The following is a 27,976-nucleotide window of genomic DNA, read 5'->3' as shown; positions in this document are numbered from 1 at the left end:
GGGTTGCGACGATTGTGCGCTCTTAACTAATCCTGAGTAAGGCGGCCACTTTGACAGTCTTCTCATGCTGCCTCTGTCACATTCTTGGTCAGAAGACACCATTTCAGCTTTCAGTCGGCATGATAGAAACATACAGCCAACCTTCCCCCAGATCCGTGGCTACTGGACTTCCAGCGAGCATGAAGATTTTTATGTATTTACTTACTGTTTTCCTTATCACCCAAATGATTGGATCTGTGCTTTTTGCTGTGTATCTTCATAGAAGATTGGATAAGGTAAGGTGACCTACAAGCCTTAATTAGCTAAATTAGGGGGTGTTATTGATCTAGGACAGTTTTAGTTTAGTTCTACCCAAATGATGGAGAACAGTAGAAAGTGGATAATGTTTGTTGTGGCATAATGTTTGTTGCCTAGAAAGTAGAGCCTTACATTTTTGCCTCTGAGACTCTGCACATGTCACTTCATATTTTCATCTCTTTTTCTGTCCCAGGGAAATAGAGGTAGACATAGTACCCGTGGCACAGATCAAATGATTCTAGCCCTGAAGAGGAGATAAACTATGCCTGGCACATAGTACGTGCTAGTTAGTTCCTAATAGTTGCTCCCCAAAGTGAACTATTTCCCCCCACAAAGACAACTTAAAAAAATGAGCCCCATGAAAACAACTTTAAAAGGTGAGCCAGAAAAAAAGGAACATTGATTTGATCTGAAATTCCATTGTGTTTTGGATGAGTACAGACATGAACTATGCTCCCAATCTGCTGATTTTTAAAGTCAGAATGGTGCTATCTGTGCAACTCTTCAATGCCAACTGCCATTGTAAGCTGCTCTGTGTTCCGCTGAGGAGATTTTCCATGCTTAAATGATTAGGAAGGGAGCAGACTAGTTAAGAACAGTAACTTCGGGATCTACCCTATTTCCATGTGCTGGTTCATATTCACTGAGAGCCATATGGGCTGTGTTATGAAATGCTAAGGGATAATGGGGAAGTTGTAACCCATATAGACTCAAATGTGCTGTCATATTTAAGTGAACTTTAAATGACAGGCAAAGCTATTGGCAAACTCCACCTTATATTTTGTTTTGATTTTATTTGGTTAAGCTTGGATTTTTCCCCCTTTTTGAGACAGTTTCATACTGTATCTCAGAATGGTCTGGAACTCTCTAGATAGACCAAACTGGCTTCTAACTCACAGGAACACTCCTGCCTCATCCTACAAATATAGAGATTACAGACATGTTCCACTATACTTGTATTGGTTCTTGTTTTGAAAGTTAAGAATCTGCCCTTAAGACAAGAAGAAATTGTTTGGAATTAGTTGACAACACAAGTTAATTGCATACATTGAATTGCTCAAATATTAAAAAAGAAAATATCGCATTCACTTTGGGAATAAGAAATAATTTCTTTAAAAATGCAAAGCATTTCTACAAGTATGGAAGAAATGAGAGATGTAATTATAAATCCATGTTGTGAATGAATGCCGCTGTAATGCCTCATGTCATGAACACTACCATGAAGCAGGCAAACTAGCTCGGCAGCAAACTACTTTATGGCTGGTGGGAAACATGACAATTATAGGACACTGCTGTTGTGGTACACTGAGATGAAAAGTCATTAGAATAGCTATGATTTCTATCGAGAGGCACAGAAAATATGCCATCGGAATCACCGGCTTTTTAGGCTGTTAAATGGCAGGTGCCAAACAGCAGGAATCCAGCATAATACCTTTTAATATTCCCCCATTTACACTGTCAAAGTCCCCCTCTCGTCAGTGCCATGGAAGTGAATGTGGAGGCAGACGTGATTAGCTGCATTCTTCTTCACTATGACATTTCTCACCAGTGTATTATTTCAAAACAGGTCGAAGAGGAAGTAAACCTTCATGAAGATTTTGTATTCATAAAAAAGCTAAAGAGATGCAACAAAGGAGAAGGATCTTTATCCTTGCTGAACTGTGAGGAGATGAGAAGGCAATTTGAAGACCTTGTCAAGGTAAGGTGCTCAGTTCCTGGCAGATTTCACAGAGAAGTTTTCTTACATTTCCCAGTCCTGCAAACTGAATTCTGACCCTGGGAAGCTTTAACGTATAAGCAGGGATAGTGAGCACAGCTGTGATCTCAGCGCCTGAGAGGCCAAAGTCAAAGGACGGACTGCTGTGGGTTCCAGGTCAGCTTGGTCTACAGAGTGAGACATGATCAAAATGTACTGTATATAAACATACTCGTACACATATATACATGTACACACATATGTGTAGGGGTGGAAATGTGTACATACAAAAAGAAAAAAAAAGACAAAGCCTTACGATAAAATGAAGAAGAGAGCTGAGTTGGCTATGTGCACAGTACTGCAACAACAAAAAAGTTTCCATTCTTTTGTACAGATAATGTGTAATCCAATAATGGAGTAAAGAACTCAAAATCTTACTTCCTTTGTAAATTCATGACACATATGGAAGTCACAGGACAACTTTCGAGTCTTGCTTCTTTCCTTCTACTGTGTGAATCCTGCAGATTGAACTCACATCCTTAGGCATAGCCTTTACCCACTGAGCCATTTCATTATCCTCTTCAAACCTTATTTCAGAACTTAATATACATCCTCCTATTTGGTCAGGGAGGTGTAAGTTAACCTAGTCAAGAAGAAGGTTCTAAAAGCTTACTCCTAGGCCACTTACTGGGATCAGAATTAGGTTCAAATTTGCCGTTGGCTTTATTTTAAGCTAGAATGTATTTTTTTTTTATTTTTCGAGACAATCTTGAGTAGCATAGGATGGTCCTCAGCTTGTAAAAGACTTGTATGTAGCTGAAGACTTGCTCTCCGGATCCTTCTGCTTCTAACCTCAGGCATGCAGCACTGTGTCCAGTTTAATCTAGATTTTATTGTTTTAGTTTTGTACAATGCTCAGTTGTTTGTACCTTGTGTATTAACCCCCCTCCCATTCTATAATCTAGGATTTCCATAAAATTCTTAACACTTTATTTGCAAGACTGGTGAGTTTGGAAAATATCTTAGGTTTCTCCAGTGCTTACATGTAGAGTCCTAGGGACTGAGACTCTATAAGGACACAACCAGCTCTGCTCTTCTCTCTGTGATCAGTCTTCAGTTTCCTTGAACGACAATGAAAGTGGCTTGTTCTTTTTTCCCTTTTCTCTCTGTTACAGAGAGGTTTCCCAGGTGACCTTCCAATCCCCTTCATGCTCATTCAGGTCAGATTTAGAAAGCTTGCAGAATCATCTACCTAGGATAGGAGCAAGGCAAAGAGTCTTTTCGGCTTTTATGAAAAAAAAAAAAGTAGAACTTTTTTAGCATATCAGCCAAGGCTCTAGGAGTGTACTGTTTACCTATCAGGGTATGTAGAATTACTGTTTACCTGTCAGCTATGGAACTCCAAGCAATGCCATCTTTACTTAGGCTATAAAAAAGCTAAACTTCAACGTTTTCCCATCAGCTAATTGTCCTCTATCTAAGGCTCCCCCTTTAGGTCGCCATTTTCCTAGAGTTCTCGCTCAGAAACACAATTTGGAACTGTTGAGCCCAGCAAGTCAACTGTAGACTAATTCCAGATTAGATTTGTGTTTTCTCAGCTAATGTGAGCAGACTTTGGACCATGAGCTGTCTGGCCCAGAATAAACTTGAAGTCACAGGGCCTTCTGGGGTTTTAGAAACACTCTGGTGTAATTATCAGTTCTTAGAATTTCAGTCTTCTCTTTACCATCTCTACAAAGTGGTCAGTCAATATTCATTTAAATAGCTCTCATGACAGAGAGCACCTTAACTTCTGAGACAAGTATCATGGAGGTCTCACAGTGCATGGAAGATGGGGGTCAGGGCTCATGTTAGGACAAATGCAGACAGCACTTTAAACAGTGTAATTACATAGTAAAATCTACTTTGCTCCCGGTCTAGTATGGTCAGTCTCATGGTTATCTGTCTACCAATTTCTGAAGTGTCTTTGATTGGCATCAAATCACTTCCATTTCAGGTTAAAGAGCTCATTATAACCTTATCTGCCATGTAGAATTTCCATGTAGAGAGAAATCAGTAATATAAGATATTTATTTTTGAAATTTGACTTTAAAAACCCTTTCAATTGAAGTGAAGAGTGAAGCCACACAAAAAAGAAAAAAGGCTCTGGGAGTGTGAGTTGGGGAAAGTTCACAAAAGTCAAGGCTAGGTTCAGAAAAGACAAATTTTGCTGATTTCACGTTTTCATCTGGGCCAGGCCCCAACACCACTGCAACCACCTAGCCTAAAAGTATCTCGACTTCAATCATCACACACTAGTGTTTGAAAAGCCACCAAAGAGTCCTTTGTTTACTTGTCAGCTTGCAAACATTTTCCTGTTGCTGCATTGTCACGGTGCCCCCACCACAGCTCAAATGGAAAGTTGATCTGTGGGGCTCTCTGTGCTTTAAGCCCTCACTCACAGCTGGCAACCAAGCTGAGTCTATAGTTGCATTAGGCAAGAGTAACAACACAGACACCTTCTTGGGGTGAAGAATATGAAGGAATGAAAAGGAGCATAAGACTATCAGATCTGAAAGCACTACTGTTTTTTTTTCCCTGCCTGTTCTGAAGAGAATGATGTAACAGATTGAGCCAGGTCTGTGAATTCTACTTTCTGTACTTCATGTAAGCCTCAGGCCCTAGGTTGATCTCATACTCACCAGGCCTTTGATTCAGTCTTCTTAAAATGGCGGCAACAGCCTTGATCATCTCTCGGGCTCCATAGAAGGAAGTCTGTGCTAGCTTCCTCAAGTATGTCCAGCATTCTTTCATGTTATAAGTAAAGCAAACACAGGAGTGGATGTTCACAGTCAGCTATTGGATGGATCACAGGGCTCCCAATGGAGGAGCTAGAGAAAGAACCCAAGGAGCTAAAGGGATCTGCAACCCTATTGTTGGAACAACATGATGTACTAACCAGAACCCCGGAGCTCTTGTCTCTAGCTGCATATGTATCGAAAGATGGCCTAGTTGGCCATCACTGGAAAGAGAGGCCCATTGGACTTGCAAACTTTATATGCCCCAATATAGGGGAATGCCAGGGCCAAAAGAATGGGAATGGGTGGGTAGGGAAGTGGGGGGCGGTATGGGGAACTTTTGGGATAGCATTGGAAATGTAATTGAGGAAAATATGTAATAAAAAAAACATTAAAAATTAAAAAAAAGAAAATAAACATAATGAGAAATACAAAGGTATTTTAAATTGCTCTCTACTCTTGAATGTGTAATGAATTGAAATGTGACATAAAGATCTCTGAACCATGGGATATATTGTTATGAAAATATGATTGCTATACTTGTGATGTTTAACATGAAATAAAATGTCTTCTAATGTTGAACTTTTTAAAAAAATAAGTAAAAGAAATCTTTCAGCGTTGCATTTAATAGGCATTGTGGAACATGCCTGCAGTCAGCATTTGGGAGGTAGAGGCAGGAGGGTCAGGCATTCAAGATCTTCCACAGCTTCATAACAAGTTCAAGATTAGCCTAAGCTTCGTGAAAACCCGTCTTAAAAGCATAAAACAATGTGCATGGAATTTTCAAAGAAAAACTAAAATAAAAATAAGAAACTAAGTGTTCTGAACACCATCACCAACATTAGAAGGTCTATCTCTGCTGAATGTTAATTACTCTAAATATTATAGGCCATACAGAATAACCACCCACAAAACATACTCAAAGCAAAGTGTGTATTTCTCTCCCATGATCATAGTCAAATCTTTTCTTAAGAGGTTTCAAACTAACCTTATTCTAAGAGATCTACGTCCTGAATTTTGTTTGATAATATTCCATATACCAGTTTCAATGGTTGAATTATTACCCCATTCAGCATTATTTATCAATATCTGTCAAAAGACAGGGAGGTCAGGGTCATAGAAAGGGTCAGAGTCACAACCTCTGATCTGGGGAGAGCACTGTAATGGAGATAATAAGGCCTGGATTTTGCTTCCAGGGTCTCCCCTGGGTTTTCTGGGCTGTCAGCTCATCTGTCAGAGCCAGGGATTCCCAATTGCTATGGTGGAATTAATGGCTGCATCTTAAGCTATATTATAATCCTCAGCAGAAGCAGACAACACAGTACTGAGAATCGCCAGATGAATGATACTTTTAAAACTCCTAAAATAAGCTTCGGTCAACTGATCTTTTGCAATGATTCTTCTTTTAGGATATAACGTTGAACAAAGAAGAGAAAAAAGAAAACAGCTTCGAAATGCAAAGAGGTAGGTTGCTATTTACCAATTTTGTTAAATGCTTTAAGACTGAAAAGAAGCTTTGGATTGGGCACATGAAACAGGGAATGCTTAGCCCTGCAAATAAAATACAAGACATTTGTTAAACTGCTACATTCTCAAGCCTCTGTGATACAGAAAGGCCATGTGAATGAGGATATGTTCATGTTAATATTGATGATAGTAAATATGTAAAACAAAACACATCCAATACCTTTATCCAAAGGACCACACTATTTGGCTCCATCTTCAGAGGACCAAGTGAAACAAAAGTCATCATTTGGTAAAATTGGCATTCATCTTTCAATGACAACTAGTTTGTGGAAGGACAGTAACCCAGTGGGTCTTCTGGGATCAATGAATACAGAGTGGCTACATTCTAATCTTTGTCTGTTCTTAACATGAGAGTATCCTGGACATCTGGAGGTCATGAAAGGACCTTGATGGCTCTCAATTCCAGTACAGCCCTGAGAATATCAATGAAGAAATTACTGAGCTTATGGCCTCTGCTTAGCTATGCCTTGAGATAAGATACCTTATACACAATAACACATCCCAGTCTATCTTTGAATAGCTCTAATAATTATATTAAGGACAATATCTACTCAAAAAAAGGTCTTACCTCCTAACTGTGTTCCTCAGAAATTTCCTGGAGTATCTAATTTTTGGGCACATTTCTGTTCTTTGGAGGTGTACTGAGCAAAGAATAATTACTTCTCTATATAGCAGCTGTCTCAACACTGGAGACAGCAGCCATGGTCCCAAGTTTCCATTGAACACATTCTTATTTAGGCTAAACACACCCAGCACCTTCTACTTTATGTTCCCTTTATGATCCTTTGTAATATACCTACACAGTTTGCAGCAGCAGGCACATAACTGGAAAGAAAGTAACCACAGTTTCTACATTTAGGAGATGGACACTTTTAATTTGAAAGCAAGGCTCTTGCATAAGAAACAGAGCTAGGTTTGAAAGTCTGGACAGTCACTTGACCCAACCAGATACCATGATCATATCAGTAACTCAGTTCGCAGGTACAGTGCTGTCCACTACCACACCAGTATATGGAAGCTGTTCTTAAAAGCAAGATTCAAGGCAGCTTTAATGAAGACCAATATTTTAGCCTGTGTCTATTTATGTTAAGTGGAATGGAGTATTGAATACCAATCAGGAAAAAGACCAATTCAGTTTTTGAAGTACTAGAAACCACCTTTTCCTTCAGTGGGAAGGATTCCAGACCAGTTATCCTTCCTTTAACATAAACTACTGTAGCACAGTCACTATTATGCAGTTGTAGAACTGGACCCTTTAATCTCATGAACTGTTGCATATTTCTTTGGCCTGACAGTTTGCTTTTGGTTTCACTCCAGGTGATGAGGATCCTCAAATTGCAGCACACGTTGTAAGCGAAGCCAACAGTAATGCAGCATCTGGTAAGTCCCATCACTTCGGAGTGAAAGCTACCCAAGTGTGTGAGCATGTGTGTATGTGTATGTCGGGTACTCCAAAGCCATTCAGCCTAATCATTAGGCACTTTTCTTCCTCCAGGGACCAATTTACCAACCTATCCATATAACTCTTCATACACTGTCCTTTGTTATCAGAGTCAGCTCAAACGCACAGATGGGACTTAGAGGGACAAAAGGAGGTGGAAACAGTCTCTATGTTCTCATTATGCTTTTTCTCAGTGGCTGCTTCTAAATGATGAATGACTAGGTGGAGGAACCATTATTTTGCAAGTATAAAAAGAGATGGCAGGTAGTGACCTCCTCGCTGGGAACATCTCTTCTTCTAAAACCTCTCCACTGTGTATAAATGGGCCTCAGGAGGTCTTTTCTGTCATCTGTCAATCCCTGTATGATTAACCCCAGGCTCAGTGGGGCTGACCTCAGGGAAATTAAAGGTAAAAATCATTTTGTAAAGATCAATAGGTGCTGAGACGTTAGATTTTTCAATGAAGTAACAACAGATGGCATACTGTGGTCTTTTCAACACCAATGCTTTTATTTCCATATGTATTCTACCATCATCCAGCCCTTATTTTTTTCCCCAAATCTCTACCCTGTAATATCTAGTACTGTAAAATGAATCCCCTCTCTAGATGAATGGAAACACGTATGTACGCTAGCATAAAATTTCCCATGTACATAAAGGCATGAGCATGGGATCAGCCCTAGAAAGCTTCAGCAGAGTACTTTACAATGGAGTTCTAAATCATGTGTGTGCCTTTGTGCATGTGCACATGCACACACAAGAGAGAGAGAGAGAGAGAGAGAGCCGCAGAGACACAAAGGAAGATACTGATACTGGGTTGTGTTGGTTTTGAGGTGACATGAGCTCCTTGGTGACTATAACACAGAAGCACATGCATGATGTTGTGGCTCGAGTACTGGTTAGGGAGTTTGTGAGCACCGGGGTTTAAAAGCTAAGAATTGCTTGCTAAATGACTTTAGGCAAATCCAATTTATCCTGTGGCAGTTTTCTTTCTCATCTACTTCACAGAGTAGTTTTGAATGCCAAATCAACTAGTGTGGAAGAAGGTTATATTATTAAGCAATGTTATACACAAACAACATGCCAGGACTTAGCTTCCTTCATTCTGATAACCAGAGAGTGACCTAACATTCTTCATGGATTCCAGTTGCTCTTTTAATATTTATTGCTTTTGTCATATACTGTTCTCTCAAAATCATGTTTATGGGAAAACACCACAATATTGCTGTGACAGAGAAACCATTTACATATTATAGCAACAAAGAAACCTCCTAGAATCGAATCATCTCCTACAGGTCTGTATCTACCTGTACCCAAATATTTTGGTCCTTGGATATATTTAATAGAATTTTGAATTTTTCAAAAGGCATAGAACTGGTACTACCTGCCTGTGAAATATGTCACAGTCTATATCACAGTAGATCTGTATAGGACAACATAAAGTACACTGCCACCCCAAATTTCCTATTCTTTTCTGGACATGATGCTACAAACTTGACCTACACCCCCTAGTAATAACCAAAATGAAATAAGGAATTAACCAAGTGGCACATGATCTCAGTGCTAGGAAAGAAGCAAAAAGATTATATGTTTAAGGTCATCCAAAACTACAAAGTGAATTCCAGGTCAACCTGGGTTCCATAAAATCGTGTCTTCCCCCAAAAGGGGATAAATTCAGTAGACAGAGGCAGGTAGATCTCTGTGAGTCCCAAGCTAGCCTAGTCTGTATAGCAGGTTGTAGGCCAGCTTCTGTTTTCTTTTCTGTCTCAAAAAAGAAAACAGAAGTGTAAGTGGGTAATGTATTTATTAAACTGAAAAGAATCTGGTCCTTTTTTTTCTGAATCAAATGGTTCAAAAGTGAAAACATCACAAAACAAACATCCTTTATAGAGAATTTGGGGTTCAATGTATCAGGTGCAATGCCTTCCTGGGCAAAAAGAGGAGCCTTAATCAATAGTATCTTATTCCATAACACATGTAAGACCATCAAATAAAACAATTGAATACCTCAAGAAAGCAAATATATCAATACTTTTACTTCCCCCTGCCTCCCACCTTTCACCCCCATCAAATCTAGCTGTGGAAGCTGAGATTTGAAATCGGGTGCACACACCACTTTGAACCCACTCAACAACTATGCAGAGAAAAGGGCACACTGTTGGTGGGGACTCTGCCCTAGCCGCAAGAATATGGGTACTTTTAAGTTGGTGGCACCCACTACAATGGGAGATCAAAACACAGTTAAATGAACACATGGTTTATTTTCATACTTCCTTGCCTATTTTAGGCTTGGTCGTGGGAGGCAGGTCAGGTTTGCAACAGCATGAGGTAGAAGGAAGAAGTGGGGTCTTGACTCTGAGCTGACACTAATCTAGGTAAACTGACAACTCTAGCTTTGTAACATTCATGATAAGTTAAATGTTTGCACGCCCGTTTAGCAAGAATTTTATAGTATTCATAAATCTGAAGTCATTTATGCTTCATTTTAAAACCATGTATTTATTTATGTTTGAGTATGCCTGTCTGTGTGAATGTATGTACACATATAAGAAGGGTAGTGGAGGAACACAAAGATCAGATGAAGGTGTCCTTGTCTTAGCACTCTCCACCTAGTCTACTGGATTAGGAGCTTTCCTTGAACCCGGGACTCAAGTCTTCTCATGTAGGTTGGGTACCAGCGTGTGTCGGTGATCTCCTCTATGCCCGACCACCCCAGTCCCTTTTGTGTTGTTGTTGTTTTGAAACGGGGTCTTGCTTAGCCCTGATAGGTCTCAAAGTCAGTATGTGACTAAGGATGACAATGACCTTGCACTCATGATTCTCCTGCTTCAATGTTGTCTGGGAATTTTAGGTGCACATCACCAAGCCTGGCTAATCATTTGCACTTTCTTAAATTCAATGGTAAATTGGTTTGGAGAACTCGAAAGGGAGGAGAAATTTTGCTGTTACATGCCATTTTATTTAACCTTGTCAGATCTCTGAAACATGCTGTAATACTGTCCCTGTTCTGTTGATTCAGAGTTAGTGTCAGGTTCCAATCCGGGGAGATCACGTGATGTGCCCAAGTTTGAAGAAAACCCAGAAAAAAACCTCTGAAGCCCATATAAACTTGGTATCTGTAATCCCTTGTGCCTCTGACGGCCATAAAGTGCGTTGAGAATTCATTCTCACATGATGTTGGCTTCTGACCTTAAACCTTATTTCCTGTTAGAATATATGCCGTGCTGTGCTTAAACTGACCAGTGATTCCCTCTCTTTCTTACAGTTCTACAGTGGGCCAAGAAAGGATATTATACCATGAAAAGCAACTTGGTAATGCTTGAAAATGGGAAACAGCTGACGGTTAAAAGAGAAGGACTCTATTATGTCTACACTCAAGTCACCTTCTGCTCTAATCGGGAGCCTTTGAGTCAACGCCCATTCATCGTCGGCCTTTGGCTGAAGCCCAGCAGTGGATCTGAGAGAATCTTACTCAAGGCAGCAAATACCCACAGTTCCTCCAAGCTTTGCGAGCAGCAGTCCGTTCACTTGGGCGGAGTGTTTGAATTACAAGCAGGTGCTTCTGTGTTTGTCAACGTGACTGAAGCAAGCCAAGTGATCCACAGAGTTGGATTCTCGTCTTTTGGCTTACTCAAACTCTGAACAGTGCGCTGTCCTAGGCTGCAGCAGGGCTGATGCTGGCAGTCTTCCCTATACAGCAAATCAGTTAGGACCTGCCCTGTGTTGAACTGCCTATTTATAACCCTAGGACCCTCCTCAAGGAGAACTATTTATTATGTACCCCCAAGGCATATAGAGCTGGAATAAGAGAATTACAGGGCAGGCAAAAATTCTAAGGGACCCTGCTCCCTAAGAACTTACAATCTGAAACAGCAACCCCACTGATTCAGACAACCAGAAAAGACAAAGCCATAATACACAGATGACAGAGCTCTGATGAAACAGCAGATAACTAACTGAGCACAGTTTTGTTGTTTTATGAGTGTGTCGTTCAATGGACAGTGTACTTGACTTACCAGGGAAGATGCAGAAGGGCGACTGTGAGCCTTGGCTCACAATCTGTTATGGTTGACCTGGGCTCCCTGCAGCCCTAGTAGGCCAAGTTCTAAAGTCTCCCACGGAGAATTGAGAAACTCTGCCTCCACCTCCCCCCCCATACCCCAACACTCAGTATTTCAATGTCTCTACTCTCTCTTTCCCTCTCTCCCCTCCCTTTCTCTCCCTCCCTCCCTCCCTCCCTTCCTCCCTCCCCTCTCTCTCTGTCTCTCTGTCTCCTCTCTCTCTCTCTCTCTCTCTCTCTCTCTCTCTCTCTCTCTCTCTCTCTCTCACACACACACACACACACACACACACACACATGCACACGCACGCACACATACACACACACACACACACACACATACACACACACAGAGTCAGGCTATTGTTGGCTGGTTCTCTTGTTATCTACCCTGTATCTGTCTACAGCACTGTCAGGTCTGTAGACAGGAGCTCTTGGCCTGCCCATTCCTCCTGATGGAATGACTATATTTAAAGAAATCTGTTGTAGCTCCCTGAAATCTCCATTGTTTCCATAGTGAACTTAATGATTATGTTATTATTTATTTTTTGATTAATAAAGACCCTCTAACATTATTGTTGTTGTATAGCTCTCTTCCAATTTGTGGGGAGGAAGAGGAAGTATTTGGAAGGAATTTTGCCAACTCTTTTTGGTGGGAGGCTGTTACCATAAACTTAGTTCTCAAGCTGAGCATACAACAATTTATATCAGTAACAACATTCTTTCTGCAAGTCTGCTATGGCCTTTGATAGATGACACGGAAGTCTGGTCAGTGAAAAGCAGTCTCATTCTCTGTTCCCACCTTGTTTTGGAATGGTAGAAGGAGACTGGAGAAAGAGCTGTAAATGAGAAGCAGGAGCCAATCTTTCTGATAGCTGTGCTCTAAGCAAGAAGAAAACAGAGCTGGAACAACCTGAGGGTGACTTTTGGCTCTGAACCTTCCACTGAAGCCAGTGGGATTATTTCTTGCTACCTTCAACTGTGATGTAAGAAATGATAATGTAAGAAACTCAAGAGTTTAACTGGTAGAATGTTTTGATTAAAAGAAACACATTCATCTAAAAAATTACTAATGTAAGAATAAAAAGGAGAAAGTGTCTTTCCTCCTGTCCTTGCTCTTCAGGCGTACGGATGACACAGCTGTATCTTGATGAGAGCTCTTGTAATGTGAAGACTCACCAAAAAGCTGAAATTGTGCTGGACAAGCCTGTGTGTCTATACACATCCCCCAACAAGAGACTTTAGGTATGAGCAAGAATGATGTTTGTGGATTTAGTAACTCAGTAGAAATGTGTGTGCTGTGCCTTTGTGCTCAGAACTGCAAAGGAGAAAAAAGCGTCAACTGAGCAAACTCTGCATAAGCTGCTTAAAGGACGTGATGCAGAAGCCATGGCGGCCGAGTAGATTGTGGCCATGATGCTCTTACAGTGTGGGCCTTCCTTAGGAAGGCCAGAATTCTACGTCTTCTTGAAAGAAGGCATTAGTTCAGTCAAAAGGGAGGGTAACAACATATGTATCATAATTCTTTCTTCCTTACAACTGATGGATATGTTGTGGCATAATCTTTCTTATGCAGTTTGAGTTAGTGAGAATAGGATGGGCATGCGACATCACTAGTTTAGTAGTGTGTCACCTGGAGAGATAGATTTTATTTTACTTTTTATACACTTTAAGATAGTAGTCTCTTTTTCTTTGATTATTAGTATTACATACATATATTTTTGATTATTAGTATTACTATATATATGCATAAATATATAAATATAACCCACTGAGTCAATTTTTGTTGGTCACATGTGTGTAGTTTCAGAGCTGACCACTTTGTAAACAGTATCTCCTAGAAATAGCTGTACAAATAAGAACAGAACACCCCAGGCATATTTTTAAAAAAATCTTTGTATAGTCATGTTTTCTTGTTTAGAACATTGCTCCAGTGTTTCACCCTACATTCTTGTTCCTTGGGAGCTGTTATCTTCCAAATTAGTTCTACTTCTAGTAAGGAATTTGCTCAGAACAGCTATATCCAGCTGGCTATGGTAGTGTGCACCAGAGATACCAACATAGCTTTGGAGAAATGAAAGAGAGTTGCAGCAAATTCAAGGCCAGCCTGTTTTAGCTATTGAGATCCAGGCTAGCCAGGCCTGCATATTGAGATTCTTTAGATTAATTAATTAGTTAAATGATTGTAAACAGAAGTAATAGCATTGATATAAAACGCTGCATTTTCGAGGCCACCTTCTCCTCTCCTAGAATCTCTACTGCCCTCTAGAGCTGCTTCTCACAGCTCCATCCCAGATATTTTTTTTTTTTTTGACCTTGCACTCCAAACAACCAAGCCCCCAGCCTCTCACCTTATTTCCTCACAAGGTCTCCTTGCTAGTTCAAAAGCCTCTAAATCCAACAATTCACCGTCTCCTTCTGCCCTACATTCCCGAGGGTCTCTCTGCTCCAAATAGGCACGGCTTTAATAAACACTTTCAAGTTACTAATGAAATACTTTTGAGGTAGGGAAAGTTTGGAGTTTGACTTGTTTATTTTAGCATTTTTGTGGGGAGAGGGGACACCTAGACCTATGTGTTTTTGCAGGGCTTGAATTCATGGTGATCTTTCTGCTTCCAATTCTCATCCTCCTGGGATGACAGGAGTGAGTCACCTAGGTAATAGTTTGGATTTTTATGTCCCCTAGAAGTCCTCTACCTCTCATCAGTGGGCTCAGGCCCTCGGATCCAATGCATACAGATGGAACTTTGGATCTTGCTACCTACGGGACAACATCTTCTGTCAGTGTTGCTCATTCCACCAGTTGCCATCTTCCTCTACCCCACTTACCAAAGCAGAAACCTGTCTTGACCGAGGATCCTCTTGCTTCCCGCTCCCACGTGCTGGAATTAGAAGTCTATGCCACCATGCCTGCTTTGTTCAGTACTAGGGGGTTAAACCCAAGGCTTTGTGCATGCTGGGAAAGCAGTGGGCCAGCTGAGCCCCAACCCCTAGCCCATAGTGCTGTCTTGATAACCATGCTACCTCTACATTCCATGGAAAGCTAGGGGAGAAAGAATTGAAATACACTCTCATTTTTGTTTTGTTTCCAAACAAAGTGAAAATGAACAAGGTACAAAATATTGCAGTCTTTGCTGTTTGGTAGGAAGCAAGGAACCACAAGATGCAAATGTCTGCTGTGACATGCTTTCAGAGCAGGAGTACCCCACTTAAACAGAAGCAGCAGTGCCCTCCTGGGCTTCCAGTGGGAATGTATTTTGTGGTGTATTCAATTATTGCCATTGGAGCAGATTCTCTATATGGAGAGTTGCTCTCTCTTTGAAGAAGGGACTTAGAGCTGAGTGTGATTGCTGTTCTGCTCGTCTTGTAAGATAGAGTTGTATTCCAGGCTTCACAATTTATCAGTTTTATAACCATAGACAAATCGTTCAACCTGACAGTAAGTGTCCACATCTGAAAAGTTGGCTTTTGTTTTTGACACAGGGCCCAGGTTGCCCTAGACCTATGTGTTCCTTGCAGGGCTTGAATCCATGATGATCTTCCTGTCTCCAATTCTCCTGGTGAGGATATTATTTTTTGTACAGTTGATAGGGTTGATGAGGTCAGCAGAAAGTCCAAGTAGAGTGCTCTCTCAGGCTCATCACCAAATGAAGCACATTGTGGAACCCAGAGCAGTGGTCTGCATTCCGCACCGCAATTGGGTGAGGGAAGGGGGCATCCTAAGGTAGATCCCACTTGGTGGCTCCGACATCTGATAGCCCTTACCTGTGAAGTGGAAGGAAGAAAGCACCAAGTGTGGAGTGAAGTGAAAGCAAAAATACAAAGAGTAAAGAAGCTACCAGGAGAGAGACAGACTTCTGTGAGGGAGGGAGAGGAAATGGAGGGGGAAGGGAGAGAAAGGGGAAGACAGAGAGAGAGCACAAAGGGCCATGTGCAACCGTGCACACCTGCAAATCTGTAACTCTAGCACTAGGGAGGCAGAAAACTAACAAGTTCAAGACCAGCTTAAGATACACTTGAGTTTATTCAGCCATGTTTGAGCTACATTGTGAGATTCCTTCAAAAATGAACAAACAAAAGACCACTTCAGTTGCAAAGAATAGAGTTTGAATACAACAGAGAAGCCACTTTGAGGTATTGAAAAGCAATTCCCTAGATTTGACAAGTGTTCACTGGTAGACTAGAGATATAGCTCAATTCATAGTGCATGCATATCATGCATGAGGCCCTGGGTTTAATACCCAGTACGTCATAGTACCTGGCTTAGTAATGCACATGTGTAATCCAAGAATTCAGAGGCAGTGGCAGCAGAATTGGAAATTCAAGATCATCCTGGGCTACATGGTATATCTGAGGTCAGCCTGGAGTACACAAGATTCTGTCTCAAACAAACAAACAAACAAACAAACGCAAAAATAAACACAAAATGGAGCTGCTTGCGGATTTCACAAGGGTTGTTAAATGGGCACAAAAGGCAGAAGAAGAAATGTGGTATAGAGAGCTCAGTTCCAAGAGATAGACCAGAATATAGGCTCAAATCACACCCCCACCATGAAGTACTATATAATTCAATATCTTGGTACTTTTATTCACCTGTTATATGGAGAATAACAGCAAGAAAGACCTGACAGTGTTGTTCAAGGTTTACATGAGCCTAAATATGTGAACTATTTAACCAAGTGCTAGTATGTGGGGCTTAAATTTAACTATTCAAAGCAAGAAAGAACCAGTAAGGCAGCTCAGGCAGAGAGTTAATTTAGTCTCTCCAAAAATGTGGGGACAAGGGAGTGAAAGGCAGTGGGATTCTGGCTTCACAATCATTCCATGGAAGTTGGACCCAAATGCTGCTATAACTACTGCCTGTCACTGCTACTGCTGCAGCGTCACCCACAAAACTTGAGCAGAGACATCACAATGTGGACTAAAGAGACCAGAATATGTTGGGAATGTCCTACAGGCCACTGGAAGGCTGTCTAAATTAATACTCTCCACTCCACCCCAAATATTGGCATAAATGAAGTATATGCGGACCCTCTTTGAATCCAGAACCCTTGCTGCAACTTAACAAACTGTATATTTGCTCTTATGTTTTCAGGAGGAACATGGGGAGAAGAATAGACAGTATCTAGCTCAAATAATTCCCTGTCTCTGTCTCTCTGCCTCTGCCTCTGTTTCTGTCTCTTTCTGTCTCTGTCTCCCTCTCTGTGTGTGTGTGGGGGGGGGCTGTGTTTGTGGGGGTGTGTATGTGTGTGTGTCCATGAGAGAGTGAGGATGTAAAACGCATAGGTAGGTCTACGTCAGGTATTGTTTACAAGACTCATCTATCTATTGGGTTTTTTAACTTCATTATTATAATGTGTTTATGATAGGTAGGGCATGCACATGCAGCATTTCATGTAGGGAGACAGTTGAGGACAACTTCATGGAGGTGGTTGTCTTCTTCCATCCTGATGAGTATTCTAGGAATTTAACTCAAGTCATCAAACTTTCAAGGCAAGCACCTTCGCTCAATCATCTTGCCAGTCCCACCTTGGTTTTTGAGATAGGGTCTCTCCCTAGCCTAGAACTTGATGAGCAGGCTAGGCTGGTAGACCAGCAAGCCCCAGGGATCTACCTGTCTTTGTCATTTCAGTTCTGGGACTGTAGGTGCAAGCCACCACAGCACTATTTTGACATGTATTCTGGTGATATACTTTAGATCCTCCTGCTTTTGTGGCAAGTGCCTCCCCAACTGAGTTGTCTCCCCCAGCCCCCAGCTCATAAGTTTCATCCTACCTGCTGACACCAGAGATCACAACTGAAACTATCACAGATGGACAAACCCTTGTAAAATGCAAAGATGCAGGAGCACTTGCATAGGAAAATGAATGTATCTCTTCTAGTGTTGGAAGGAAAATTGTGAGATATAGTTCAAGTAGTTTGTAAGTTGAAGCCAGAAGATGAAAGATAGGGCAGTTAAGGAAAGTTCTATGTCACTAGTGGGTGACATTTGCTCACTACATTTCAGGTATGATCACAATATGAAATAAAACCTTAAGTGGAAAAGGTAGGTTGGGGGAAGGCTGATGCGAGTGGACTAGCTAAAATTTCCAACCTCAACCTACTCCTCACTATTTCTTAAAGAAACAGAATGATTGAGTACTAGGCACTTTGTCGGGATCTAGAGTAACCTAAAGCTGGTCATGATGTTAAGCACACTTTGATCTGAGCACTGGAGAGCCAGAGGAAGACAGATCTCTGTGAGTTAAAGTCTGGCCTGGTATGCACAGTGAGTTTCAGACTAGCCATGACTACACAGTGAGACCTTGCTGGTGATAAATAGATGATAGATAGATAGATAGATAGATAGATAGATAGATAGATAGATAGATAGATAGATAGAAGGTTAATGGAATTATTGTAAGGATCTATGAATCAATTGATGGATAGAATTATGGTATATACATAATGGAATGCTACTCAGCTTTTAGAAAGAAGAAACTAATTTATAACAGCATTAATGAACCTGGAAGGCATTGTGCCAGGTGAAATAAGCCAGGCAGAGAAAGGTGAATGCTGCAAGATCTCATTCATTCCTCACATGTGGAATATAAAAACAGAAACTCATAGACATGTAGGGGAAAATAGGAGTAAATCAGGGCATGAGTGAGGAAAAAGAAAGGATAGTATTTTAATTAAAGTGGACAAAGTTTCAGTAAGACAGGAAGAATTTGTATGTATACAATACACTGACTATAGTTAATATTTGTCTATCTCAAAAAAGTTAAAAGCAAAGACTTTCAAAGTTCTCACTACAGACATTGTAATAGTTGAGGCAACGCATGCATGGATGTCATGATGTATGCGTGGAATGAAAGCTCACACCACTGTCACCAACAATTCATATTTGTCAGCTAAAAATAAAATGACATTTAAAGAACAACCGTCCTCTACATCAGTCAGTAAGAAAAAAATGAAACACACGATCTTATTTATAAAGCACTGTTTATTCTTGTTTATTGAAAATGTCCATTTTAAAAGTCTTTAAAATAAAAACAAGTTTAGAAAATCTGAGCTCCTATAAGAAGGGACATAACAGAGGGGAAACTGAAAGGCCCCTAAGGGCAGCAGTTTACTTCCAGAGTATTGTAAACAACACAACTATGGAGACATGACTGTGGGATTAACATGGCTTCATTTCCTTTATATTATTTAGTGTGTAAGCATGGGCAGCCCACTGCACAAGTTTCATTATCCAGAGTATCAAGGGCTTCTCCTCATAAGGGCAAAGTCCCCAAACATGCATATGTACACATCCTTTATGAGACCTTTCAATGTCTTAAGCAATGAACTAAATTATTTGGCGACCACAAAAGTGGTTTTTCCTATGGACAAATTTTGCACATTGATTGCCAACTATCAACCAAGCACAGACAGGACAAATGGGAACATGTGGGTTGCTACTGTTATTCCTTTTGTAAAAATGTTTTACATGAAAGATGTCTCATAGAAATCTCTGGGCTTAGAAACAGGACAGCTGTTCTTAGAAACCTTTACTCTCTAAGCTGACAAAGATAGCTCTATGCGATTGTCTGAGGTTGGCCTTCAGGAATACTCCATATCCTGTGGGTGCTATAATGTTGGCCATGTAACATGAGATAATAGCACTGTACCATAAAGTTATGGAAACTGTGAGAGCCTCCATATCACAAAGGAAAAGGGCTCCTCAACAAGCTTTTAGGCCTCAAGGTTGGTTTTGAAACAACCCTTACAGGGCCCAATCAAATAATATACATGTAAGCCTTTGGTTGGCTTTCTGCATCTCTTTCCAGTGACTTTGCCATCTGGCCAAGTTGTCCTGTCATCTGAGGAGGTAGGTGAGAGCTGTGTTCCTCCATCCTCAGCCCATTTTGACTTGTGTTGAATTTAGGTATACAGTGTTCTTCTGGGGCTCTCTGTGAAATCTGCTTTCTCACAGGTCACTTTTCTGGACCACATACAAAGTCAATGGTTTGACATTATAATCAACTTGAACAAACTAGTTTCAAACAGTCAGCTTCACTGACAGCCTGCTCCGGCTAGGAGGGGCCCTTTAACTCAGGGTCTATAATCTGGCTCATCATCCACTGATGAGTCCAACTTCTCATTGCAGAAACCAGAGCTTGGTGAGATGGGATGGAAGGTGTACAAGGGCACAATATTTTCTCACCCAGGTTGTTTAGAAAGGTGAAAAGGCTGTCATGGGAATATTTAAAGTAAAGTCACTGCTCACAGTAACTGACAAGATAAGCAAAGCAAATCCATGATCATTGACACCCCACTTTGTATGGTTGGCTAAAAGCATGGGGTTGGGGGGAGGTAGAAAACTTACATAGAGGCAGAGGGCTGGGCTGTAAAGCTACGCTATACTAGGGATAAGTACTCCATCAAGCTGCTTTGCCCTGCTGCTGAGGGAGGACTGCCTGAAGCAATTTGTTGAGAGACTTGGTGCTGGTGTGGATGGTTGGAGTTCCTACCACACTGACTTTTAAATGGACAACAGCACAGAGAGCGTAAGGGCACTACACTGTTCTTGATCTCAACAGACAACATGGGCAATAACTTCTTAAAGTACTGAAGGGAGCCATATGATAGTCAAGGGAAGTGCAGCTGGGTCACTGGACAAAGGTGTTCATTTTCACCTACTCTAGACATAGCCTGAGAAGCTTAGCCTCCAGCGAATTAGGTAGTAAAGGGCTGTTGGGCATAGCAAAGTATTGGGGCCATTTTGGGCGCCACGTCAGGCTATTTCCCCCTGTTAAAACAAGTGTCAATCAACTGATAACCAAGCAATAAACACTGAATCAAACAGTGGAGGGGAGAGGGGGAGGGGAAGGGAGAGAGGAAGAAAGAGAGAGCATCCCAACACCACAAAGCACAAAGCTCAAATGCACAGTGAAACCATTCAGCTGGCCACTTTAACGAATGCTGAAGGCACTGTGCTCAGCTGCACAGTGATGGTTACTGGAGAATTGAGGTCTTGCTGCTGGATTCAGATCGAATGCATTCATCTGTTTGTTTCAACAGCTTCCGGACCAGCTTCTCTAGGTCCTTCCTGGACTTCAATTCTTCTTCCAGACATTGCTTCATTTTTTTATTCTCCTAGAAGGGAAAAGAGTTATTAATCACTGAGCTAAGGCAGCCCTTCTCGGGGTTCTTCCCCCTCTTATTTCCCCTCCTCATCATATCATCCTTCACACTGACTACATATTCTGAGAGCAGGCTGTCTCTTGGTTCTCTGCCTGTGTGTAAGCAGCCTCCTACACTCTTCACTTTTCTCCAAATGTTCTTGCAGACGGAACCTGCAGCACAGACAACTTGCTCCATGCTTTTTCATTCAGGATCACTTTTCTCTCAATGCAAGCATGTGCTAAGAGGCTCCCCAAATATCCCTGGTGCCAACTTCTTCTGAGTACCAGACCCATAGGGCCATATCAATGGGGCAGATCAAACACCTTAAACTTATTATGTTCTAAAGGGAACTTAGTATCACTTCTCCCACTACCTGAAACCTCTTCCAGTGCTTCTGGATCCTTGAGAGGTTGCCCACCATAGCAAATAAGACAACCAGGGAAGAAGCTTCTCTAATGTCTGTTCTCTCCTGATCCTTGCCCTGTGCCATAACATGCCATAAGCTTCAACTCTGCAATGTCTCTTTATATTTGCTCTATTCCTCATGGCCCCACTGGCCGGCCTCAGCTTGCGACTTCACCATGCCTCATCCAGGATATGCTAAGCATTCCACAAGTGCTCCTGCAGGCCCTGGACTCCCCTCTTCCCTATGCATCCCCTTCTCACAGGTACAACCAGTCTTATCACATATGGAACATAGGACCACACTGCCCATAAATTCACAAACCACCACAGACAACTCTCTCTTCCATCTTTCCTTACTAACTTCTTTCCTCTTTTATATCTCCTTCATTATTCCCTTTATTTGTTTTCATGACAAGGTCTTGCTATACCAAGCTAGCGAATCCATGATGTCCTTACCTCAACCTTCCTAATGGCTAGGATTGCAGACAGGTACCACCATACCTGAGCTTGCTTACATTTTTTAAAAGATGTGTGGGAACAAGAAAGCTGTATCTAAGTTTGGGACTCTGCTGCATATATCTAAATAGAAAGGCTCAGAAATTCAAGGCCATATGGTAAAATAAATAAGACCCACCTGATACCACAAAGAAAATAGCAACCCTCCCTTAGTATCTGCTCCTGGGCTCTTCCTGAATCCCTCTCCCAGTGGCAAAGAAGACAGAGCAATTCTATTTTTATCTGAGAAGATAGCTTTTGGTAATGCATTACCTGCTTCAGTTCCTTGACCTCATCCTTCAAGGCATAGACAGTATCAACAAGGCTCCTAAAATATACAGAGCAAATTTATAAATGAATGGTTGGTACTGAAGTGCTGATAAATAAGGAGCCTACCATTCTATATAAATACAGAGATGGAAATATCAGTGGGTTTCTACTTCATGGGGAGAAAGGATGACCCACATCCTTTCTCTTCATAGGAGGAAAACTCTCTTCACACGTGCTCATTTCAACACCATGTTACAGCATCATTTCTATACTGCACAGTTCGCTTCCCACTCCCAGCTCATGTGACCAGAACGCAACAGATTACAACAATGAAATGTGTTTTCTTTTTCAATTTGAGGATATGGTAGACAAATTAAAAATGATATATTTAAAGTATACAGCTTTGGTGTGTTTGTCTTATGAAATTATGCCATAAATGAAATTATTATCACAACCATCACCACATGTATTTATAGCTACAATTTGTGCAAGAGAGAGACAGAGAGAGAGAGTATTGAGAACACAGGAGGTCAATGCTCTTAGTAAATTTCAAGTATAAAAAAATATTGCTATTTAAAAAAAAAAAGCCGGCCATAGTGGCACACGCCTTTAATCCCAGCACTTGGGAGGCAGAGGCAGGTGGATTTCTGAGTTCGAGGCCAGTCTGGTCTACAGAGTGAGTTCCAGGACAGCCAGGGAGATACAGAGAAACCCTGTCTCGAAGAACCATTATATATATATATATATATATATATATATATATATATATATATATAGAGAGAGAGAGAGAGAGAGAGAGAGAGAGAGAGCTATTAATTATAGTCACTGTTAGATAGACTAAAACTTACCTATCACCTTATACAATTGAACATTAAACTTTTTTTTTATCAGCATCACCTATTTCTTCTACCCCCTCCAAGTTTCTGGTCTACTCTGCTCCTATGAGTTCAATTTTTAAAAACATGACTATTGTAGCATATATAGGGTCTTGTGATAGCATAGCTTTAATTATATTGTAAGTAATATTTACCCCTACTCTAAAGCTGCAGCAATAAAACCAAAGGATGAGACTCTTTTAAAAGGTTAGCTAACCTTTCATAACAGAGAATTAGGACATTAAAAAAATAATTTTTAAAAATGATGATGAAGTTCCCTGGTTAGTGCTGGCATTCCTTGTTTCTCGATTTCTTTCAAATCAAGGAACGTTCAGATCAGATTTTAGTTGGGGATTATTTTAAGATTAATTTTTATGATTGATGTGTACATTTATGTGCATGTGAATGCAGGTACTCAAGGAGGCCAGAAGAAGGCGCCAGATCACCTAGAACTGGAATTTCAAGCAGTGTGAGCTAGCTGCCCTACCTGTGTCTTGTGAATTTAACCAGAGTCCTCTGAAAGATCAGCTAGTGCTCTTAACTACTGAATCATCTCTCTAGGCCCTAGGTTTTCGTTTTCATTCTGTCACTTACTGTCATTCTGAACTTGTGTAACCAGTTTTCTTTTTGTCTTGTCATGGCTATTACTTTCTTTATATATGAAATAAGGATAATACTACATCCCTTGCAGCCTTCACAAGGCTATGATGACTACTATATCAATAATAATGCTCTTAATAACAATAATTACTATAGATGGGCATACATTTTTGAGTGCTAACCTTTAAAATTATTATATTTGATCACAAAACATTTTGTGATCAAAAAATAACACAGAAAGTATTTCCATCACTCACATTTTACAGATGAGGAAAACAAATTCAGAGAGGTAGAAGAGCTAGCCCAGGGCGATCCTGACAATACACAGCAAATTGAGAGAAGAACTTGGACTCTAGCCTGTTCTCTTGAGCAGGACTATGTATGTGCAGCATCCCTCCACGGCCTTTGCATCAGCTCCTACCTCCAAGTTCTACCCTTGTTTGAGTTCCTGCCCTGGCTTCCCTTGACGTTGAAGAGTGACCTGAGAGTTGTAAGCTGAGATAAACAGTTTCCTTCTCCAACTTGTTCATGGTTATAGTGTTTTATCACAGCAACAGAAGCCCTAAGACAGGATGTCATGCCTACTTTAGGCCCCAAACATGTCAAGAAAGCAACACTCTCTACTCACTTCTCTTCAATAATGGTCTGCCCATTACTTCTGGTTTCTTCAATAATGAGTTTCTCTTCCTCGGGGAGTAGAACTTGTGGAACAGAATCTTTACGAGTACCTGTAAGTGATGATCACGATCATGTAAGACGGGGTAGGGAGTTACCAGAGGCAGTCCTAGGTATTTGCCCCTTTCTATTGTAGTTACAGCAGAGACATTCTTCATGCCCTTGTACTCAAAGGGCAAGCATGCCACTTTTACATTTCCCGATAGGGGAGACTCTAAATGACCAAATGACCTTATTTTGTCTTCAAGAAGGGGAACTGATGTGGTAGGAGTCCCAGACTTTTCTGTTTTCCCTTTCCCAGAGCAAAGAGCTCATCACTGATCACCCAGTCTCTGCATGCCTCCAAGTGTCACAAAGCACATCCCATGATCACTGGGAATTCTTTAATTTCAGTGAAGATCAGGCTGAGAGGCAGCACTGCTCTGGGGTACAACATGGCAAAATGGGCTTCAGAAGCAACACTCGTTTCTTCCGTGGTCCTCTAGGAAATGCGGAGCAGCCTAAAGCTATTTTGGTGGTGGGTACAGTGGAGCTGGGAGATTATCTCAGCAACAAAACTCAGGTTTCTTCACTGCTTTCTGCCCACACTGCCTCTCCATCCTGGCAATCTAGATCCTTCCTCTCTGGGTTCAGAGACATAATCTTTGGTCTGTCCAAGTCACTGTCTAGGTCACTGTTTTGGAAGAGTATCCTGCACAGAGGTATACATTCACTGCTTTTCCTTGACCACTTCCATTTCCCCAGAGTAAAGATGTGTTTCCCTTTCTGTGTTCAGAGAATGGCTCTTCATCAGTATGCAGAAGATAAATGGATGGATAAAAGAAAGCCAAGAGCAGTCATTTCTATGGAAACAGGACATTAGACTGGCCCATGCTGCTGCTGAAATGTTGGCCACATCTGAGTGTCAAGCGGGATACTTCCTACATGTAGAAGGGAAGGTAAGAAGGAGGAACAAAACTGCTCTTTTTCTTAGGGCAGATCACATGCCTGAGCTTTTACCTCTAAGTACAGGGCTAGACACTAAAGCTAGGAAAACAAGTGGTTCAGAGGTGAGGTAAGGTCAGATTTTGTATGAGTGATGCTTTGGTGTCTCCTCGTCCCCATTTCCACCCTACCTTTCACAATAAAACTTCTCTCACTCTCCTCCCCCAGCTCATCAAAACTTATTAGAACTGAGCATGCCAGAAGTGCAGCCAGGTTGCATCTGTGGCACACTGTCCCTGTTCACAGTGAAATGTATTGATTTCCACATCAAATGCTTTCCTTTTGTGACAGCCTGTGAGATGTGTTACTTTGTGTTAAGGCAGTCTCTTATGAAATCCCTCTCATTCCGAGTAAGCAGCTGGTCAGCAGCTGTGAATACTACAGCACCAGGGGATGTTCATTCCCTATGCAGATGAGAAAAACTTTCTAAAGGGGCTAGTTCAGTAATGGCATAAAGTCTGAGATGAGAGAAAACAAAATATATAATCTGTGTGACCTAGACTGGGAAGAGCACAACGGTTTGCCAAAAGGCATCACCTAGCTTTCAAGGGTATAACCTAAAAGCTGTTTAGGCAAATGCCCAAATCTCACAGCTCCTTGAGACATTTTATACATTATGAAGTCTCAGCTGTGTAGCTACATTTTTCAGATTTTCAGAGCAACTTTGAAACCCAAGTCTGATGAAGCATCGCTCACTTCAATACATAGCTGATGAGAGATAGTATTCTGACTTCCTTTCCTATTCTGCCTATAAGACGAGATTAGCATCAGTTTGCAGACACAGGAACTCTCTGGGCTCTTTAATTCCTAACTAGTGCTGGTGGAGGTATCTGTGGAGATCAAAAGAGAGTGACTTTAAAAAATTTTTTTCTCATTTCTATCACCTCTAACGTTTTCCCTCTTGCATCTCTTTCTCTCTGGGTGAAAAGCAACGATTCACAAGCAAACCACCCAGTAACTAAAGCACCTTATCTGAAAGATTCAGTCCTGCACCTCTGCTCTGCACTGAGTCACATGCTTTTCATACCCTGCAAACCCCATCTTATTGAAGGTTTTTTTTTTCCTTCTAAGAGACAGTGAGCACTAAACAATAAAACCCCATTCATTAGCAAAAGCAGTATGTCAAATTCTAATCGAGCCATTACCTTGTTGAAAACTGGCGCTGGTGCAATAAGCTTCGATCACCTTAAGAATCTGAGCATCCTCTTCCAGGGCAGCAGTACCTGTCAAATTTAGTCAGTAATAACTTTTGCTACATATATGACCCCAAACACTCAAAATGATGTGTTGTGCCCATCACTGCCAAGGGTTTGCAGTGTTTCTGAAAGGCAGGTAGAAATTTGTTCAAGCCCCACGAGGCAAAAGAATGCTATCAAAAATAACCCCAGGAGTTCTGGGGTCATTACCCGGGGGAAGGAATGTTGCTTTGAAGTTCAGAACTCAAAAGCAATAAGGGTTTTATTAATAATCTCTTGAAGGCTAAAATGATGGCAGTGGGCTTGGTTTGGCTCTAACTCTCATCCAGGACACCAAAGTCTTTCTATCACTTAAATTTCAAGACTTGCCTTCTTTAAGAGTCTTTTCCTGTTGACCCCACCCATCTTTTCAACCAGCTAGATATCACTTATCATCTCCCCAACTCAGTCTTTAAATACTCAGATGACAATGTTCCACTAATAAGTTTAGGTGACGGTGGGGTTGGAGCTTCAGGAGTTGAAGTTTAGCAAAGATATAATTTTAATATATTATATTATATTATATTATATTATATTATATTATATTATATTATATCAGAGTTTCATACAGTCCAGGGTTACAGCTAACTTGTTATGTAGCTGAGAATGAGTTGAACTTCTGATCTTCCTACCTATATCTCCCAAGCAGGGATTAGAGGCACATGCCACCATGCCTGGTTTATATCATGCTAGGGATCAAACTTTGGGCTTTGTGCATGCTCAGCAAGCACTCTATGAATTGAGCTATTTCCCTAGCCACAGGAAAGATTTAACTAAACTATACTCGCAACTGATATATGCATTGCTTGCTAAAACACTGATGTCTCCATGTATGCCCCAAAGTTTCCTTGTTCACAATTTTAGAGTCAAATACAGACATATCTATTGACTGGCTGACTTTGCAGGCATCTCCTAAATACAGCTCTGTTTTCTGATGTCAGCAGGCTGACTCCATGGGCAACTGAGGATATATCCCTGAGCATGAGACTGTCAGAACGATTTCTGTCCTCAGGTCCATTTGGTTTATCAGAAAAAAGTATTCCAGGCATCAGAAATCTAGAGGGAAAAATGTGCCCATAGAAAATGGGTACCAATTGGGGGATCTAAACCAGGTGGGGTGAGGTGATGCAGCATGAAAATGGTCCAGACTGATGTCTGTCAGAGTCAGCAGGAAGTACAGCAGGAGGAAGCTTATTCTGAAGACTTAGAAGTGAGCAAATTTTCTGTGTATTTTTTACAACAGATGATGCCAAGAACAAACTGCTCTAATTATCTGCTTTTTAAACATTGTCATGTTAGTTCACCCATAAATAACTTTGCAAAAGTACAGGCACATACTTTTCCTAATCACGTATTCTTCCTCGGATGCTTTCCTCTCCGTCTTTCTTTTGTGAAGAAACTTCTTCATTGTTTTGGGGCTCTTACTAGATTCCTGTGAGGGTAACAGTTTCTCCATGAATTAACATTCTCTTCCAAACACGAATGAAAA

General features: G+C 41.1%; 2 protein-coding genes across 8 annotated transcripts in view; one reads left to right on the top strand and one right to left on the bottom strand.

The window, feature by feature from the left end:
- Nucleotides 1–119: 119 nt before the first annotated feature.
- Nucleotides 120–11,380, top strand: Cd40lg (CD40 ligand). Its single transcript, XM_021154048.3, has 5 exons — nucleotides 120–275; nucleotides 1,865–1,996; nucleotides 6,180–6,234; nucleotides 7,615–7,677; nucleotides 11,004–11,380. Exons 1-5 carry the CDS (start codon nucleotides 120–122, stop codon nucleotides 11,378–11,380), a joined length of 783 nt encoding a protein of 260 aa, XP_021009707.1.
- Nucleotides 11,381–18,777: 7,397 nt separating this feature from the next.
- Nucleotides 18,778–27,976, bottom strand: part of Arhgef6 (Rac/Cdc42 guanine nucleotide exchange factor 6) — a 106,960-nt gene continuing 97,761 nt past the window's right edge. For all 7 annotated transcript variants that reach the window (XM_021152941.2, XM_029473343.2, XM_029473344.2 and 4 more), the window contains 5 exons: nucleotides 27,826–27,919; nucleotides 26,398–26,475; nucleotides 24,222–24,321; nucleotides 22,122–22,176; nucleotides 18,778–20,918 (listed from right to left, as the gene is read on the bottom strand). In XM_021152941.2, the coding sequence (XP_021008600.1) occupies nucleotides 20,778–20,918; nucleotides 22,122–22,176; nucleotides 24,222–24,321; nucleotides 26,398–26,475; nucleotides 27,826–27,919 (468 nt within the window). In that variant the 3' untranslated portion in view covers nucleotides 18,778–20,777. The remainder of the gene's footprint in view (nucleotides 20,919–22,121; nucleotides 22,177–24,221; nucleotides 24,322–26,397; nucleotides 26,476–27,825; nucleotides 27,920–27,976) is intronic.

Source organism: Mus caroli, unplaced genomic scaffold, assembly GCF_978045245.1.
Source record: "Mus caroli unplaced genomic scaffold, Mus_caroli_1 scaffold_5, whole genome shotgun sequence".
NCBI lineage: Eukaryota > Metazoa > Chordata > Mammalia > Rodentia > Muridae > Mus > Mus caroli.
The sequence above is the reverse complement of the archived record's forward strand: the minus strand, read 5'-3'. Positions and strand labels throughout refer to the sequence as shown.

What these genes read in the sequence shown, in the direction of transcription:
- Cd40lg (XM_021154048.3), top strand. Translation starts at nt 120, where the DNA reads ATGATAGAAACATACAGCCAACCTTCCCCCAGATCCGTGGCTACTGGA. An exon ending in TTCATAGAAGATTGGATAAG is followed by an intron (nt 276 to 1,864) that starts GTAAGGTGACCT and finishes ATTTCAAAACAG; the next exon opens with GTCGAAGAGGAAGTAAACCT. An exon ending in AATTTGAAGACCTTGTCAAG is followed by an intron (nt 1,997 to 6,179) that starts GTAAGGTGCTCA and finishes TTCTTCTTTTAG; the next exon opens with GATATAACGTTGAACAAAGA.